Raw genomic sequence first — 19,230 nt, 5'->3', positions numbered from 1 at the left:
TTAAGAAATGAAGTTCATTTGACACATCTTCGCTTTGTAATAGACGAAATAAATACATATATGTAACTTTTTTGAAATAATTAAAAAATTAAAAAATAAAATTAATTATTTTTTATCTAATTTTTTACGATTTTGTAAAAAACTAAAATTTTTACAATTTTTCTGAAAAAATGGTTCATATGATACAAGATCACGCATATGGATGTGTCTCAGAGAATGCTTCTTTACATTCTTTGTGTGACTTTGCATATTTTTCTTCAAAGCATTTCTCTTTATTCATTCTCACATGAATTCAGTCGTTTTACATATATTTCTGCCACTGCACGTGCTCAATTCTGCTAAATAGCCAGAGCTCGGCGAATTCCTTCATCTGATTCTATCAGCTCTGTTAGCCGCGCAATCGAACCGTCATACAGATTTCGATTTGCACCTTCTCTATACTTTACATTCTCTGAAATGGGCTCCAACTCTTCCAAAACAGGTTTTGATGTGAAACCAGCTGTATTTGCGTTTGTCCATCGTGAAAATAATTTGCCTGTAGGATATCGTTTTGACAAAATATAGTGATTATTACATTTTTAGACCTCTCTCTAATCACAAGTTTTATTATCTTATTTTATTTATATAACATAGAAGTAGAACAGAGTTCATTCCTTACAAAACTATTTCAATTTTGAAACTTTGAAAAAAATAATTAAAATATTAAAACTTTTGTTCAAAGTTTCAAACTTCAACTTACATAGATGATTTTGTCAAATTAAAGAGTACTAAAAATTAATAATGAAATGTCAAAACTATGTCGATGTCTATAATTATAAAAAGCACTATAAATTTATTACATTTACCGCCCATTATTAGCCCATTTCTGCATTTCGGAGTATGTCGTTTTCACAGCATTAGCAGCATAACTGTCCACAATACAATCAGTTAATGTACTTTGCTTCTTTTCGTCCAAATAACCATATTTTTCGCTGGACGTTAACACCATCTGCCTTTTTAATGTGCTTTTTAATAGGTTAATAAGTCTATTTTTGTGTATTGAAGCGACAGGTGGCAACTGAGCAGAGGGTGTAGATTCTCTGGAAACACTCAAGTTTGATGAAATGTCAGCGAGCAATGGCATATTCTGCCCTTACGTAAAACTACAACGCGTAACACATATGTAATAGTTTATGTTACTTATATCAAAATAAAATACTATATTATTAATATGAGTATTAACTTACCATAATATTTCGCCATTTTCGGAGTCCTGCCTTGAATTTTATTATTTCACCAAAGAACTTATTTTCAAATCTATTGAAGAGCGTAAACACATCTTCAAATACCATTTTTTTTAATATCTGGAATGTGGTGATTCCATGCATTTTTTATAGAGTGCACCATCGTCACATAATTCTCACTTTTTAAATAAAGATAATGTTTCTGGAAGAACCATATCCATATTTGTCTGGCCCATTATTGTTTAAAACCACTAAATATCGATCAAATAATAAACACAAATAATTTTCACTTTCAACCACACTCGCTGCTTGTTGAATTGAAACTAGAACTATATGAATTGAAAAAATAACCAGCTTCTAATTTTCTGCTCGAATAGGAGTAAGAAAAGCAAAATACCGCTATAATTGGCGACTACTGAAATATTAAATTCAATTATAATTGCATATGTAAGAGAGAGAAAAGAAGAAAACGACAGATTCGTATGTATCGGGTGATTTTTTAAGAGCTTGATAACTTTAAAAAAAAAAAAAACGCATAAAATTTGCAAAATCTCATCGGTTCTTTATTTGAAACGTTAGATTGGTTCATGACATTTACTTTTTGAAGATAATTTCATTTAAATGTTGACCGCGGCTGCGTCTTAGGTGGTCCATTCGGAAAGTCCAATTTTGGGCAACTTTTTCGAGCATTTCGGCCGGAATAGCCCGAATTTCTTCGGAAATGTTGTCTTCCAAAGCTGGAATAGTTGCTGGCTTATTTCTGTAGACTTTAGACTTGACGTAGCCCCACAAAAAATAGTCTAAAGGCGTTAAATCGCATGATCTTGGTGGCCAACTTACGGGTCCATTTCTTGAGATGAATTGTTCTCCGAAGTTTTCCCTCAAAATGGCCATAGAATCGCGAGCTGTGTGGCATGTAGCGCCATCTTGTTGAAACCACATGTCAACCAAGTTCAGTTCTTCCATTTTTGGCAACAAAAAGTTTGTTAGCATCGAACGATAGCGATCGCCATTCACCGTAACGTTGCGTCCAACAGCATCTTTGAAAAAATACGGTCCAATGATTCCACCAGCGTACAAACCACACCAAACAGTGCATTTTTCGGGATGCATGGGCAGTTGGCCCATGCGATTTAACGCCTTTAGACTATTTTTTGTGGGGCTACGTCAAGTCTAAAGTCTACAGAAATAAGCCAGCAACTATTCCAGCTTTGGAAGACAACATTTCCGAAGAAATTCGGGCTATTCCGGCCGAAATGCTCGAAAAAGTTGCCCAAAATTGGACTTTCCGAATGGACCACCTAAGACGCAGCCGCGGTCAACATTTAAATGAAATTATCTTCAAAAAGTAAATGTCATGAACCAATCTAACGTTTCAAATAAAGAACCGATGAGATTTTGCAAATTTTATGCGTTTTTTTTTAAAAAAGTTATCAAGCTCTTAAAAAATCACCCGATACTATCAAGTCTGTTCAAGTCCCTCGCCTAAAGAAAAAAAAAAACGAAAGTGGCCGTCCATCAATATGAAAGTTACAAAAAAATATTTTAGGAAAGAGATGTCTTTATATAATAACATGATTTCTTAACGATTTATTTTATTTGTTGCGCGATTTGCATAATTGCGTTTTAAAAATGTGATTAATAAGATATTTCTTATTAATATTTGTAAAAAGATATCTTCTAAAAATAAGGAGAATTCTCTTTTTTCTTACATTTTTACAGAACTATTAAGAAAAATGATAAGAATTTCGTGTAAATAATTTATTTGAACATAAATTTTTTGAAATAAAAAAAAAAATTATGAATTTTATTAAAAAGAATTTCTGAGGAAAACCAAAGGGAATTCTATATATATTTTTTTTTAATTACCTACGTCCGGTCCACCTCTCAACCTAAAATCTGTTTATGAAGACAATCTGACAATCGCTGTGTGAACTGATGACGTAACTATATACAATGTAGAGTTCTTAAATTCTCTCGACCTGTTTGTGGTATCCTCACATAAGTGAAAGAAAAATTGGTGCGTCTGCCATACTGATGCGTGACCTAGACGCGCACAGACTGTGCAACGGCGCTAGGATACGTATCAAAGAGCTGAGACGGTACATCGTCAAGTCACCGTTTTTACTAAAGGGACCAAAGCAGAGACGGTATTGATACCCTGAATCGTAATAATACCTACACTCTCACCTTTCAAGTACAAACGCCTACAATTTCCTTTAAAAGTGGTTTTCTCTATCACAATAAATAAAAGTCAAGAGAAAACTCTAAGGGTAGGCTGCATTCACCTGGGCACCCCTTGCTTCTCCCCAGGAAAACTGTACGTGGGTTGCTCGATTGTGTCGACAGCATGAAATATTTTTATTTACGCAGATAACAATAAGTCCGCAATGTTGGTTTCCGGGATGTGCTACACTGAAATGATTTCTAGCTCTATACGAGCCATGCATAATCAACTCCCCCTTTTTGTTAGTCATCAAATTTTATAAATTGATCTTTCCAATGCTCAAATTAAAATTTTTTTGCTTCTGAATAGTTATTATTTCTACTGTTAATACACAATTTATTTTACCTAATCCCCAAAAAAACTTCGAGTTAGATAGACTTTGAGTTACAGAAGTTTTCAATAAAACGTAAAATACAGAGCCGTCAACATATCGGTGTAGCGCACGTATAGCCGATGACATCAATACAGTTAAAGCGTTTGACGCAATTATTTGATCGTCTCCAGGGCACTTATGGCAAACAAATTTGTATGTTAACTATTGCATGCAATGAACTGTCACTTCAGCAGTGTGACAGTTCTGTTTTGATTTCTATGAAAACTTCAAAGAGGCAACAAAGTTCATTTACATATATACTCACAGTTTTTTTAAATGAAGTAGCGAGTATTAAGACGGCTGTGTTAAATTATAAAAATAAAGTCTGAAATAATGAGTATATTTTTAAAATAATTTAACACATTTTTCCAAAAAATGTATATGTTATTTAATATTTTTAATTTGCAGAATAATTCTACCAAACGGATTGGCGAATGAGCGAAGTCTTAAATTTAATAAAATCAAAATATCATTGCTCAAATTAAATTTATTAACTTAAATGGTATATAAAAATTATGCTAAAATTATTTAAGTTTTAAAATATGAAATTTTTTTTTCAAGAAATATATTTGTAGAAAAAAGTATATTTCTACTATTTTCCACATAAATGTGTTGATCCTTACAAAATTTAAACGGGTAAAGAGCTCAAACATGCGCTATATTAGCTCGAACATACTCACCTGACGCCATTTCGCAAATTATTAGGTGTATTCTTTTGCTCTTGCAAAACCCTTGCACGGTGCACGAATTGCAGATATTTCTTCTTGGTGCACCGGCACAACAACAAACACACGCAAAAAATTATTTGCAATGGCTGTGAAATATGTCAGACCAAAACCCACGTTTATTCTCTTGCAATGACACGTAAAAAAATAATGGCAACCCTGTGCTAACTGTCCTTTTACTTACATATCTTGACGTTAAATTGTTGAGGAAGGTAAATTTTAAATAGATTTTATAATTTATATTTAAATTATGAAGATTTGTTCCATATTTTTTTGTTAAGAATGAATGCGGAAGATTCACAATAGCCATGCAGAATAGTCATTTACAATAAATTGACCGAATCAGCCGTTCATATATCACTAGATTCTGCAATGGGTGCTCTCGTGCCCTTGTATATTTCGGTATAGGAGTTTTGCAATCTGCAATTTTGCAAGAGCAAGAGAATCCCCCTATTATGTTATGATAACAAATGCCCACATACAGATTGGGCAACTGCAGTGGCAATAGATTTGACATTTAGTATGCCATAAACTTTTGCTTGTGGAGATTCAGAGTTACCCAGTTTTCATAGAGACAAAATTTTATGTTATACCATGTTCAGACCGACACTTAATCAATGATTTCGGTTGTTGAGTGGTTTATCCCACTTATCTTATAAATTTATCAAGATTTCGCCATACAAAAATTACAGTTCAAAATCACTTCATCGGAGTTATTTGAAACTGATCCACGCTAAATCTTTCTGTGCGACTCTGATTTTGCGCCATCTACTTGTCAGCATTGCAAATCTATTACATTATCACAGCTGATTTAGACACTACGAAGGGGAAAAATGTAAACGAGCAAATTTTTATTAGAGCAATGAATCTAATTTCTGCCGAAAATCGACCTTTCAAAAGAAAAAATGCGACCATTGTTTCCATTATATGGAAAATATTTAAGAGAATACGGCTTTTATTGCAAAATATTTAATGACAATATTTTCTTTTGATAAATATTGAGCGATGTAAATTCTTGAATGGCAAAAACAGCTGTTTTTAATCTTTTCAACGGCAGTAAGAACACTGTTGGGTTATAAAATGCTTAAATGTAATCTAATCTTATAAATTTTCGGTCTGAACATGGTATTATACTAACTGTCAAATCTATTGCCAAAGCCGTTGCCAATCTGTATGTGGGCATTTGTTATCATAACATGTTTATATGCGAAATGACGTTCAACAAGTACGAACTATAGAAGCGCTTAAAAATTTTAAAAGGCTTTACGAATTAAAATTTATAAATGGAAAGACAGGATTTTAACATATTTTGCAGAATGACCAATTTGATGACGTTATTTAATTTTTAAGTTTTTTGGTTTAAATTGTCTGCAAAATAACACAAAGGAACTGAATATAAATTTTTTGAATTTTGAAAATGTACTTACTTATTATTTGGTATTTTATTTTTTTATTAAATACAACCGTTTTAATACTCGCGCCACTAGCTTTACCGTGCGATTCTGTAATGTGATACTGTCCCAAGTCTCTAAATTTGAGATTTAAAGTTAGAGAAAATTTTTGTGACTGGAGACGATTTTGCTATTCTGCGACAGTCACAAAATCTATTACATTTCGTTATTTCAATTTTCTGTAACATAGTCAGAAAACATGATTACCAATAAAAATATATGTTGACTTTGTTTCATAATATTTACGAAATTCATGTAAAATTGATTTATTTTTAACCTTTTCGTGTATGAGTTGCTTACAAAATATAAAAAAACGACAATCGATTAATATCTATGATGATCTCTATTCAAAAAGGCAAACAAGAGTTCTTTTTAGTTTTGTGACCTGTTAACTATTAGGTCTCAAATTTGAGTTAATATTTTGAGACTAACGATAGAGACTGTTTAGTGAATAGCAACCAGTCACCACTTGAGACTTTATCTCAAAATGTCTCAAATAGTGATTAGAGACTGATTACAGAATACCACTATTAAAATAACCGAAATAAAACTGCCATCGGTATATATGTAACTGAACCAGAGAACGTAAATTATAGAGAAGGTCCAGGGGCGTCGCGAGGATCCAGATCATGGGGGGGTGAGTCCCTTTGAAATGCCGACTCATTTCAAGAATTTGCCGATTTAATGTATATGTTTATAAATATATATAAAATAAGGATATCTTCATTTCTGATAAGGTATTACGGAGAAGTTTGACAACATTATAGCATAATTCATTATTTTATTCTCAAATAAGTATTGTACATATTAGTATAATAATCATTTAATATGTTTCTCTTAATATAAAATACATGCATATATTATTCAGCGACGTGTTACGCGGGAAAAAACAAGATTTTCTTAAGAAATTGAATTGCAAAAAATATAAATTTCTGAGTTATATTTTCACTCTGCGATGTTTCAACATTGACCATTTTCCAATAACATCGCGCAGTTCGATTTCGTCTACTTTATCCTTTGAAGAAGAAAGCAGCATCAAATAATTCAAACGTTCATCCCCCATTGTTGTACGCAAATCGTTGAAAACAAATTTCAATTTACTAAAAGAACGTTCACATGAAGCTGACGTGACAGGAGCAGTCCATGCATTTTGTATGCATTTTGTATGCAGAAGGAATGAACTTTCTCAATTTGTACGCTACTATAGAAATGTCATCGAAAGATTTACACTCTTTACATGAATCAAAAAGAATTTGTGTTTCAGCAAAACTACAATCTAGATCTTCACTGAAGAACTTAGGTTCCAATTGCACAACAAATTGTATAGATTCTATTGACCATCTCTTGAATGGGTTTGAAGGTTGACAAAGTTTCTTGCAAATTATCTTGAATACAATTTGTGAAATTTTCGAGGACAATTTTGAATTCTTTTCTATAAAATGTCTGGAAATCAAAATTACAAGCAGTTGCTGGATTATCGTCATATTTCTTCGGAGCACGGCGTGTTCTGTGGTGTTTCGAAAAGTCATTTTCAGGGTTGATCTGAGACTTTTCAGCAAATGCAACTGAACTCGCTAGCAATGCGTTAATTTGTTAATCGTCATTCATTTGTTGGAATGACGCTGATGTACTTTCAATCAGCAATAATGCGTCAATGACATTCAATTTCTCGGCTTCCAAACTTTCTGTCAAATTTTTTACTTTAAACATTACATTTTTACAAAAAAATAACGAGCTAATAAAATCAAAATCCAGAATTTTTTTAAGCAGACCAGAAGCTAATGTACGCGTATTGTTATCAAAATTTTCTGAATCTTTTTGAATGACTTCCAAAGCGTTAACAATACCTTCGAAAGAAATCCACACAGTTTTTACCGTTTCAGCCCGAGCAGTCCATCGTATTATTGACAGGTTTTTCAGTTGCAATGCATTCTCAATATCATTTAATTCTTTTCGCAAACTAAGAAAACGTTTCGTACTTCCAGAAAAAAAAACGTACAGTGTTTCTAAAACGTTAAAGAATCCTTTAATCAAAACACTTGCATTATATTCATAATGAATTCAACATTATCTAGATATAGGAATATTTTATCGACTTCAGATTATTACACTAGAAACTCGTTGATTAGAACATTTGTTTATTCGAACACTCGTTCATTTGAACGCCGATTCACTCGCTGATTTGAATTTTTAACATTGCTGTATACCTATATGATACGATATGATAAACTAATCATAATCTCCTTCGTCAATTTAAACAGAACAAGTTTCTTGTGAATATAAATATTGCACATATAAAAGTAAATTAGGAAATAACCGACTTTTGAAAGAATGACGATCGATAGTAAATTCATTCTTCGAACTTAAAAAAAAATATATTCAACCACTGTTATTCGAACATTGTAGTGTTTTAATAATCCTCGTGGAAATTACGAAAAGGTGTCTTTTTAAGCTTGCTTCCGCAATTATAGAACTATTTATTGCGTTTTACTGAAGTTAGAATTTTCATAAATGCCGGCTAATGAATTCGCAATGGATATGACGTAAAAATTAATGTGAAATAATATATTTTGATGAAAATCTTAAAAATATTCAATAAGTTTTGACAACAAATTTCCGGGTACTTGGCAACTCTTACTGGAATTGCCGAAATGAACTTTCAAATTTTTAGTTATGATATTAAAACGGCCGAAAATGCCGACTCGTTCATAGATGGGGGGGTGTCGAAAATTCGAATAATGCCGGAAAACCCCTAAAAACAGCCCTTTTATTTTTCTCATACAAACGAATGAATGTTTGTTTGTTAGTAACGCTAAGTGAATGGCTGCACCAATCTTGATGAAATTTTCAGAGGTGGTTCGTTGTGGATCGGGGAAGGTTTAGAAATAAAAATACGTTATACTTTTCATGAGGAAAAGTCGGAAAATTGGATAATTCCAAATATTAACTGTTTTTTTCAATTATTGTTTGTTTGGTATTTCAATATTTTGATTTGTAAATTATTTGAACCGTTCAATTTCGGTCGCTTGCTTTTTTATTCCGGCTATTCAAAAGAAAAATTATTGAAAATTATTCACTGAAAACTTTACGTGTGTTATACATCGGTCGGCGTTCTTTTTGCCATCAACGTATGGTAGCCCAAGGCAAGGCAAAGCAAGAAGAACTCCCACGATGCGATGACATACGTGCTGAATTATGGATCGCGGTCAATCACCAAGCGATCGTCACGATGTCACAGCACGACTTTTCAAACAGCAGTTACGATGTTAGATGGACTTTACCTTCAAGCAACGTATATGTGGTGCTGTTAGATGCTTGATGTACTCTGTTGAGTGGCAAAAGAGAGGTTTGCCGCACGCAAACATTCCTTTTTGGATGGTGGTTACACCACATCAAATTAATGAAATCATTTCTGCTGAAATTCCTGATGCAGAGAAAGATCCAGTATTATACGAAGTGATGAAAACCAATATGGTTCATGAGCCTTGCGGACACCACAATCCCACTTTGGTTTGTATGTCTGACAACAAATGCACCAAACCCTATGCACGTGCTTTTCTTTCGGAAACACAAACTAGAAATGATGGATATCCATTCTATCGGCGTCGCTCACCAGACGACAATGGCAGAACATTCAGCATTCAATTTATAATAGTGAATTTACATCGTCTTCGCTAAAAATTGGAATGGAACAATTCCGGTTGATACTTCCGGTGGTTTGATATCAATTCCATCTTCCTTTTATCAATTCACGAAAGATGAACTCATCACGAATGGTTGGACATTGGCCAAATTATCGTAACTACGATTCCTTAAGTGCACGCGCAATATTAGCTGCCAAAAATACCGATGCGCTCATACAAATCGAACGATTATCTTGACAAGGAAGACGACGCCGTGAATTATCCAGTGGAATTTCTAAATTCTTTGGACAGGCTTGGTATGCCACCACATCATTTGTGTCTCAAAGTTGGATCTGTCGTTATTATGTTCCGCAATCTGCACTATAGAATACATGGGCGCAGAATGCTTGATTCTAAGAATTTCTTTGAGTTCTAACGATTTGCCATTTCAGTTCAAACGTATTCCGTTTCCTTTGAAAATTGCATTAGAGATGACAATCAACAGGACACAAGGATAGTCGCATAGTGTGTGGCATAAATTTGGAAATGCTATGTTTTTCACACGGTCAGATATACGTGGCGTGCTCACGAGTTGGAAAACCATATTTTCTGTACACCGGAAGAGAAACCAAAATATGTTTTTTATCAAGCTGCGTTACATAGAAAAAAAATTAGATGATAAATTTAACTTTCTTTTCATTTCAAAACACATAATTTTACGCAGGACAGCAGCTGCGGGGTCAGCTAGTATATTATAAATTCACAAATATTTATGTAGATATGCTATATATCTTAATATATAAAAATCACGTGTCACGTTGTTTGTTTTCGATGGACTTCTAAACTACTGCACCGATTTTAATGAAATCTTTGACACTGTGTGCAGTTTGGTCCAACTTGAAAGATAGGATAGTTTATAACTCTCCTCATAGTCGCATTATTTATTTATTGCAAATTATTTGTTTATTATTAGCAAAGAGCTATCCACCAGTTGGTGGCGCTAACAGCGGTATTGAGTAAGTGCGGTATGTTACAGTAGATGGCGCTACATTTCTTTCTAAATTTTCATGGATTTAGGCTGTCATAACAAAAGCTGCCACTTGCTAAAAACATTAAATGAAAATGCGTTGTTTGAAGTTTATATTATTTGTGGTAAAGCTATACGAATCTATGACTTCCAATATTCTAAATTTAAGAAAAAATCACATACAATCCGTGAAATAAATAAAGTTATGTACATATGTATGGTCAGACAAATAAGCAAAGCGGCCACTCTTTTCCAGTAAATCTTCCTCGAATTTGGGAGATTTCAGAGGAATTTAGGAAATCGCAGAGTTGATTTCTGCATGTATTTCCGAAATGCAAATAAAAATTTCATTTAGTTGCATTTAGGTATAGAATTTTGTATGGCTAATGCCCGGTTTCACAGTCCATACTTAAGTTGTGCTTAAATAAAATCTTAGCTAAGTATTGTTGCAAACTGAGTAGTCGTTTGCGTTTCACAGTCAATGCTTAATTTTTATAAAATTTTATTTTGATATATGGCAACGTTATGTGCAACATATGTTTTTAAATGTCATTCATAAAAATATGTTTGAAATATTTAAATTATAACAGAAAATACATAAATTTGCGAGGAAAATTATATCAAAAATTGATGAAAACAACAAAAGAACCCCAAATTTCATCACTAGCGAGTCGGAGCACCTATGGGAACTGAAGGAAAAGTATAAGCTGTTATTGAGTGCAAACGAACGGACACTTGCCCTACGCTACGAAAGATGTCGCTGAAAATTACAACTTAAGTATGGACATTGAGAGTGAGTCGTCGCCGTGTACTGACGTATTTTTTCTGCTCCGTGTTCTTTTATTTTATTTTTATTAATGCCGTGTGTTTGCGGGCATAGAGTTGACCGTGCTCAGCCCAAGATTAGTTGCCATAAATGCAATCAAATTTTTCACTTATCGTGCGTGAACTTATCACAGGCTGATGTAGATTTCTTGGTGAAATCTAAAAACGCTTTTTACTGCAAAGTGTGCGCGGTAATTCGGAGAAATTCCATTCGCTCGCCGCCTGCGTCGCCATCAGTGCGCAATGCTCAGTGCACTTATAATTTAAGTTCCCAACAACAAAATGCGGAACAATCGAACAGTGAAATAGCTGCAGCTTTGTTGGAGCATAACAAGCATAATAAAGAAAATGTAGTGCTTAATTCTCTTTTATTAGAAGTAAGTTCACTGAGAAGTGAACAAACGAAGGCGCTCGCGTTAATACAGCAATTATGTGATGATCGTAATTCGTTAATCGCTATGCTTAACGAACTCAAATCAGAGATCTGCACTGTGCATAAGAAATTGTCGGATAATGGCAATTTCTCTGCTGCCAACCCCACTCTCACTGCTGCAACTGCTGTTCTTACAAGTGACTCTACAATCGCTGCTCCGTCTAACACCGCTGCTCCCGCTGATAACGTGTGTGAGAATTATCTCGCTCTCGCTACACTGAAGCTTCAACTACTGCTAACTCTATCTCTACTTCTACGACTATTGCGGGTACAAATGCTCCGTCGCCGAAAGTTGTTGTTTCTGCTCCCACCGATAGTGTGGGTATGGATCATCTTGCTACCGCTACTTCGAAAGCACTCTCGGCTGCTCCGTCCGCTGCTTGCTCCACTCGCTCTATTGCTGCTGTTAATAATAATGCCAATACATATGCTGACGCTGTTGGTAGGAACATCAACACTCACTCGAAAACCAATAACAATCCAACAGTTGCTGCTAAACCAGTTCGCCAACCTGTCGCTGTCAATGCTGCTCACTCTGTCGCCGTTGATGATTCTGTTAACAACGCTTCTACTTCAATTAGTGCTAACAGAAACTTGAAGTTAAAAGTGAGTACCAGGAACAAAAAATCCCCAGCCACTTCAACTGTTGTTGGTGTTAATGCCAATGTTGATCTTGATGTCGTCATACCTAAGAAATGGATTCACTTATCTGCTTTTAAGAACTCAGTCACGGAGGAAGATATTATATCTTTTGTTGTTAAACATGCTAATGTTGATAGAGAGCATCTTCTATGTTATAAATTAATTAAGAAGGATACCGATGTTAATAATCTTAAGAGGATAAACTTTAAGCTAGGTGTGTCCCCATCTTTTTTTTAATGCTGTTTTCTCCTCTTCAGTCTGGCCTTCTGGCATTAAACTGCGTCCCTTTAAGTTTTTTCCAAAGGGAGGGGAAAACAGAGCTGCAGATTAGTTGATGCGCCTTTTAATCGCAATTCTACTCATGCGTTTTCTGCACCCTCCTCAACTGGTTCCTGTCTTAAGATCTACTACCAAAATTTATCGGGTATTAGGTGTAAATCAAATATTATTCGCAATTTTTCTTCACGTTTGGATTTCGATATTATCGTTATTGTTGAGACTTGGCTGAATTCTAGTTATTTCGATAGCGAATACTTTGACTCAAATCTCTATTATGTCTTCCGCAAGGACAGAGATCACGAAAAAACTGGCTGTCTAAGAGGGGGTGGAGTTCTCTTAGCAGTTCATCGCAAATTTCGTCCTCGCTTAATTATGCTTGAGAATGAAGATTCTATCCTGGACCAACTATGTATCTGTGTCAATGATGCTCTGTTCATTGCAGTCTCATACATCCCTCCTAATAGTCCGCTAGAGTTGTACAAGTCCTACGCAAATAATATTTCCTCGCTGGTATTAAACAAGGTGAAAGATAATAATATTTGTGTTTTGGGTGACTTCAATCTAAGCAATATCGTCTGGTCTGGTTGTTCCTATAGTCCTGCTCTTATTCCTTCAAATTTTTCGTCTTCACAGGAGTTATTTCTCATTGATAGCTTGTTTGGTCTCAATCTGATTCAAATCAACTCATATTCAAATAGTCTAGATCGGTTTCTTGACTTAGTCTTTCTCAGTGATAATTTAAAATTTAGGTTTCTTGATGGATTCTCTTCAATTACTCCAGCCACCATCCATCATTCACCGCTAGCGTTTGAGGTGGATACTTATCTTTTCGCTCCTGTTAAACCAATTGATGGGCTTGGTTTTAATTTTGCATTTTGTGACTTTGAACGACTCAACAATCAGCTCTTTGAAATAAAATGGGACGATTTACTATCGGGACTTGATACAGCTAATAGTTTCTCCATTTTTAAGAAATCTATCCAGGAATTTTGTCATTATAATATCCCGCTCAAACGTTTACAACCATATAAGTTGCCTTGGTACACTAAGGACCTTAAACGTCTAAAAAATCTTAGAAATAAATATTATAGAAAATTCTCTTCAACTAAATCTCATGTTTCCTTTGTTCAATATCAGCACTACACAAAACTGTTTAAAGAATTGGATAAGTTCCTCTATAAAAGGTTTAGCGTTTATTAATAATACGGAGACTACAATTAAGTCGAACCCTAAGTTCTTTTGGAACTTTGTAAAATCTAAAAGAGCGTGTTCGGCCATTCCCTCTGCTTTACGCTGGGGTGATAAGTCGGCATGCACTCCGGTCGAAATCTCCAATTTGTTCGCTGAATTTTTCAAATCGAACTATGTTCAAGATGATCCTGGTACTAGTTCCACTTTTTCAGCTGATAACTTCCCATCCATAAATTTTGGCTCACTGTGTCTTTCACAGGACGATATTGCCAAGGCTATTTGTGACATTAAGTCTTCGTCCAAACTGGATTTGGACGGGCTTCCGCCCGTATTTATAAAAAATTGTACTGCCTTATTATATCCTCTCATGCTTATCTTCAATAAGTCTCTCGCCACCGGGGATTTTATTTCTGACTGGAAATTGACACGCATTACCCCTATTCATAAAGGTGGTAGAAAGGATGATGTCTCCAATTACAGGCCTATTTCTAAACTTTCTACTATTTCGAAAATTTTTGAGTGTTCTGTTAAAAATAAATTATTTTTTGCAGTAAAATCAATAATTAATGTCAATCAGCATGGGTTTGTCCCTGGGCGCTCCACTGTGTCAAACTTAGCAGTTTTTAGCGATTATTGTATGTCTGCATTCTCCGCTGGATTTCAGGTAGATTGTGTCTACACAGATTTCTCTAAAGCCTTTGATAAAGTATCACACAATATTCTAATTAAAAAATTATCATCTCTAGGATTTCACTCGGCCTTCTTGAAGTGGATTAGATCATATCTGCAAAACAGACGATGCGTAGTCACTGTCGATGGAGTGTCATCTGATTCATTCATTGCATCTTCGGGAGTCCCACAAGGAAGCGTCTTGGGTCCACTTCTCTTTGTGCTGTTTATCAATGACATCTCCTGTTGCTTCTCTTTCGCCAACTTTCTGTTATATGCAGATGACTTAAAAATTTTTGCATTAATCAATAACACACAAGATGTACTCAAACTTCAATGTGATATTGATACTTTTCATAATTGGTGCCTGAAATCGAAACTTTTTCTGAATGTAGATAAATGCTCACAGATCTCCTATGGTAGGGGACGCAACATCTTATCTTCTAGCTACAGTATTTCTAATTGCGTCCTAAAATGCGTTACTGAAATCAAAGATCTTGGGGTAATCTTTGACCACAGATTTTCTTTCAGTAATCACATCAACTATATAACTTCAAAATCTTTTTCTGTACTTGGCTTTGTCCGTCGAAATTCTACAAATTTTTCCGACCCCTACACGTTAAAATTACTGTACACATGTTTTGTGCGGTCCATTTTGGAGTATGCAGTGTTTATTTGGAGACCATATTGCATATCGTCAATTAACAGGATCGAGCGTGTTCAAAAGATCTTTCTTAAATATGCTCTCCGCTCCTTAAAGTTTGTTGATCCAACACCATCGTATACATCGCGTTTATTGCTTATACATCTTAAATCACTGGAAAATCGAAGGTCCGTTCTCTCACTTTCATTTGTCTACAATATAATTAACGGAGAAATTGACTGTCCCTACTTATTAGGGAAACTTAACTTCAATACTCCCCAGCGTTGTCTCAGATCCAGTTTGCCATTTTATTACAAAAAGGAAAGTACTAATTTTGCTGAATATGCTCCCCTCAAGAGGGCTATGCGGGAGTTTAACTCGATTTCCGAGAAAGTTCTACTTGATTTTTCTCACTCTAGGGTATCCTTCATTAACACCCTCAATTCTGTTTTTTTAGTTTAAGTTATCTACTCATGTTATTGTAATTTAATTATTTTAGAATTCTAATATGCATCCTAGTTTTTCATTAGTCTGTAAGAATCATTGTTCATAAACTTTACTAAATAAAATACATGCACATAAACATAAACACATACTAAAAATGCATTGTCATGCAAAACAATAGCATTCAACAGACAATAACACAAACATTACAAAGGATAAGATGTTTACATATGATAACCCATGGGTTCTTAGAATACATTGTAGCAACTGTCTGTAAATGTACTCACATTAAAACAAATCCAAGGTCACACAACATGTGCACTTGAAAACAATACCATACCATGTAGCATAAACAATATGCTACATATAGTACATATGAACATACACACATATACATATATTAAGATAGTTAAGATAGTTCTTAAAATTGTATATAAATTAGTGAAAATTCTAAATAAAATCAGAATGAAATACTTCTCACTCAACAAAACATTGTTTTGAATTCCCCCCCACCAGAGGTAAGGTTTACAAAAAGGCTTTGTTGAGATTTAAATATTTGGTCCTTCGAGCCGGATTGTAACTCGAGCCGAAATTGTAAGACCTGTATAAATAAAATACAGGCAATATATTATATGTAAAAGTCCTATTATATATGTATGTATAGGCAATATAAAAGCCCTGTTATTTACACAGGCAAATAAATAAAGAAATTGTAAGACGGGTCCATATTCCCGCGTATTTATAAAATCACATAAGCCGTTTTAGTACGAAACTAAACGCTGTGTATAAACTGTTATTTAAAAAAATATTCTGCGGCTGTGAATCGAGGCACAGCAAGGTCAACCAGGCGACCAAAACAATTACCTCCAACGATTTTTTTAAAGAATAAAAACAGTTCATTAAAAAAATAGTTGAAATGTCGAACACTGCGGACATGTTACAAAGGAGAGCCGAAGATTATACAAATCGAGTCCAGGAGGATAAAATGATAGACCTCATAGAGCGTATAATTGAAAAAAAAAGATCGGAAAGAATTCGATCTACAATTGCAGAGGCAAAAATAAATATAAATTCTAGAGTCGTACATGACATCGAACATTTCGAAAAACGTCTCAAGAATTTATGGAGCAATATGGAACGAAATTTCCACGAATTGCAACCCTATTACTACAATCCTGATATTATTGTTGAAATAGAAGATCTTTCTTTTTGTGTCACTTACATTTTGAAAAAATTAAAGACACAAAAAGATAATTTGGAAAATAGTAAATATGAGCTACGCGTAGAAGATATACGTTTTCAAACTCATTTCCTTGATGACATATCGGAAGACATACGTTTCGAAAAGCAATGCGTTGATGACATTCGCAAACTGCGCGAAGAAATTGCATATGAGAGGCTACGCGTAGAAGACATTACCTTTGGCAAGATGCGCGTAGAAGATATCCGCTTCGAGAACTATTGCGTTGATAACATATCGAAAGAAGAAAGAGATGTTGAAATTGTTGACACAACGGAAGAGCATGACTTGGTGGTGGCTGGCAACAGGTCGACAGCTAATCAAGGACCATGGATCCTGGAAGAAACGAAGAGAGCTAAAGAGGAGATTAAAGCGGGCACCTCCTCAATGAACGAGGGTACAATCAGTAAAGAAGCAATTGAGGGTTTGGATAATGATTTTGAACAAGCGATTATAACAACCACGGGAAGAGAAGACTTTAAGGGGTACTTTATTCCCCGGGAGAGTCCTCACTTCGGAGGAAGTAGGGTAGATGGTTGTTTTGTTACAGATGCAACAATGAATCTGGAACCGCCTGATGAAAGGCAAAATGTAGAAATGGCAATTAAAGACGCTGACGATAGAAGTATGACAGTGGAAGATGCAGTACTAAATCCAAAGGCCAAGAAGAAGAAACCGATGGCATGTCTACCAATCAAACACATAGAACAATTACCGAAAGAGAAATGCAGTGAAGAGGAGAATACCAAGGTACAAAAAAAGAAGCGACACATCAAAGGTAAATCGTCGTCCACTGGAAAGCTGACAACGTCTTCACGTAATCTTTGGGTATCCGGGTTATCTTCATTAACGAGAGCCAGTGATCTGAAAGGTATATTTTTTAAATATGGAAAAGTTATCGGAGCCAAGGTGGTCACCAACACCCGAACTCCGGGTACACGTTGTTATAGCTACGTAACAATGTCATCATCATCGGATGCCAGTCGAAGTGTCGCCAAAAGACGTGTGGATACAACAAAAAAATATGAAGACAAGAAGATACGATACACAACTTCTAAGACGAGAGACGACAAATGTAAAACTATTGATACAAAAGACGATGCATCAAAGAAACCTGAAGTGGAGAAGGATAAGCAACGCGATAAAGAAAAGTCAGCAGGATACTGTTGTAACGAAGTTGCAGAAATAGTGATGAGCAAATTAATTCAACATAGAAAGGAGCATAGTCATCGTGAACGTCACTTAGTTGGCGAACATGACACGATCACAAACTGAAAGTTACTTTTGCCGCCCGGGAGAATGTTCAAAATTGAACATGTTCGTTGGTGCCAAAGGACGGACAACAACATTATATTTAAAAACGTTTATATATTATTAAATCTTACTATTGATACAGTCCACTATTATTAGATATCTATGTTCAAATATATTGAACATACATGCACATAAACATAAACACATACTAAATGCATTGTCATGCAAAACAATAGCATTCAACAGACAATAACACAAACATTACAAAGGATAAGATGTTTACATATGATAACCCATGGGTTCTTAGAATACATTGTAGCAACTGTCTGTAAATGTACTCACATTAAAACAAATCCAAGGTTACACAACATGTGCACTTGAAAACAATACCATACCATGTAGCATAAACAATATGCTACATATAGTACATATGAACATACACACATATACATATATTAAGATAGTTCTTAAAATTGTATATAAATAAGTGAAAATTCTAAATAAAATCAGAATGAAAGATTTCTCACTCAATGAAGGTCATTTTATTTCCCCCCACCAGAGGTAAGGAATAAATAATCTTTTTTGAGTTCAAAAGTTTGATCTTACAAATCAAACAGTTTGATTTTATAATTCAAACACTCCCATTTTCAGTGCCTAAGCATAACCTAAGTATGAACTGTAAAACACTATTTTCCTGTTTTATTATATATTAAATAAAAGAAAGTTGTGTTAGTTACACCATTTATAACTCAAGAACAGCTGAACCGATTTGGTTGAAAATTGGTGGAGAGGTAGCCTAGAACCGGCGTAAGGACATAGGATACCTTTTACCTTTTTATACCAAAATTTAATAAAACTCATAAATACAAAATTTATATTTAAAATCATAAGCATTTGTTCAAAATTCATGTTTGTAGGAATCATTTGAATATATGCGTACAATTTTAAACATATTCTTCCT

At 34.5% G+C, this 19,230-nt stretch overlaps 1 protein-coding gene across 1 annotated transcript; it reads left to right on the top strand.

The window, feature by feature from the left end:
- The first annotated feature begins 16,907 nt into the window (after positions 1-16,907).
- Positions 16,908-18,290, top strand: LOC126766005 (scaffold attachment factor B1-like). Its single transcript, XM_050483721.1, has one exon. It carries the CDS (start codon positions 16,908-16,910, stop codon positions 18,288-18,290), a length of 1,383 nt encoding a protein of 460 aa, XP_050339678.1.
- The last annotated feature ends 940 nt before the right edge of the window (positions 18,291-19,230 follow it).

The sequence above is a fragment of the Bactrocera neohumeralis genome, unplaced genomic scaffold (assembly GCF_024586455.1).
Source record: "Bactrocera neohumeralis isolate Rockhampton unplaced genomic scaffold, APGP_CSIRO_Bneo_wtdbg2-racon-allhic-juicebox.fasta_v2 cluster11, whole genome shotgun sequence".
Taxonomy (NCBI): domain Eukaryota; kingdom Metazoa; phylum Arthropoda; class Insecta; order Diptera; family Tephritidae; genus Bactrocera; species Bactrocera neohumeralis.
Note: the sequence above shows the minus strand (reverse complement) of the source record. Positions and strands in the feature narration are given on the sequence as shown.

What these genes read in the sequence shown, in the direction of transcription:
- LOC126766005 (XM_050483721.1), top strand. Translation starts at nt 16,908, where the DNA reads ATGGAACGAAATTTCCACGAATTGCAACCCTATTACTACAATCCTGAT.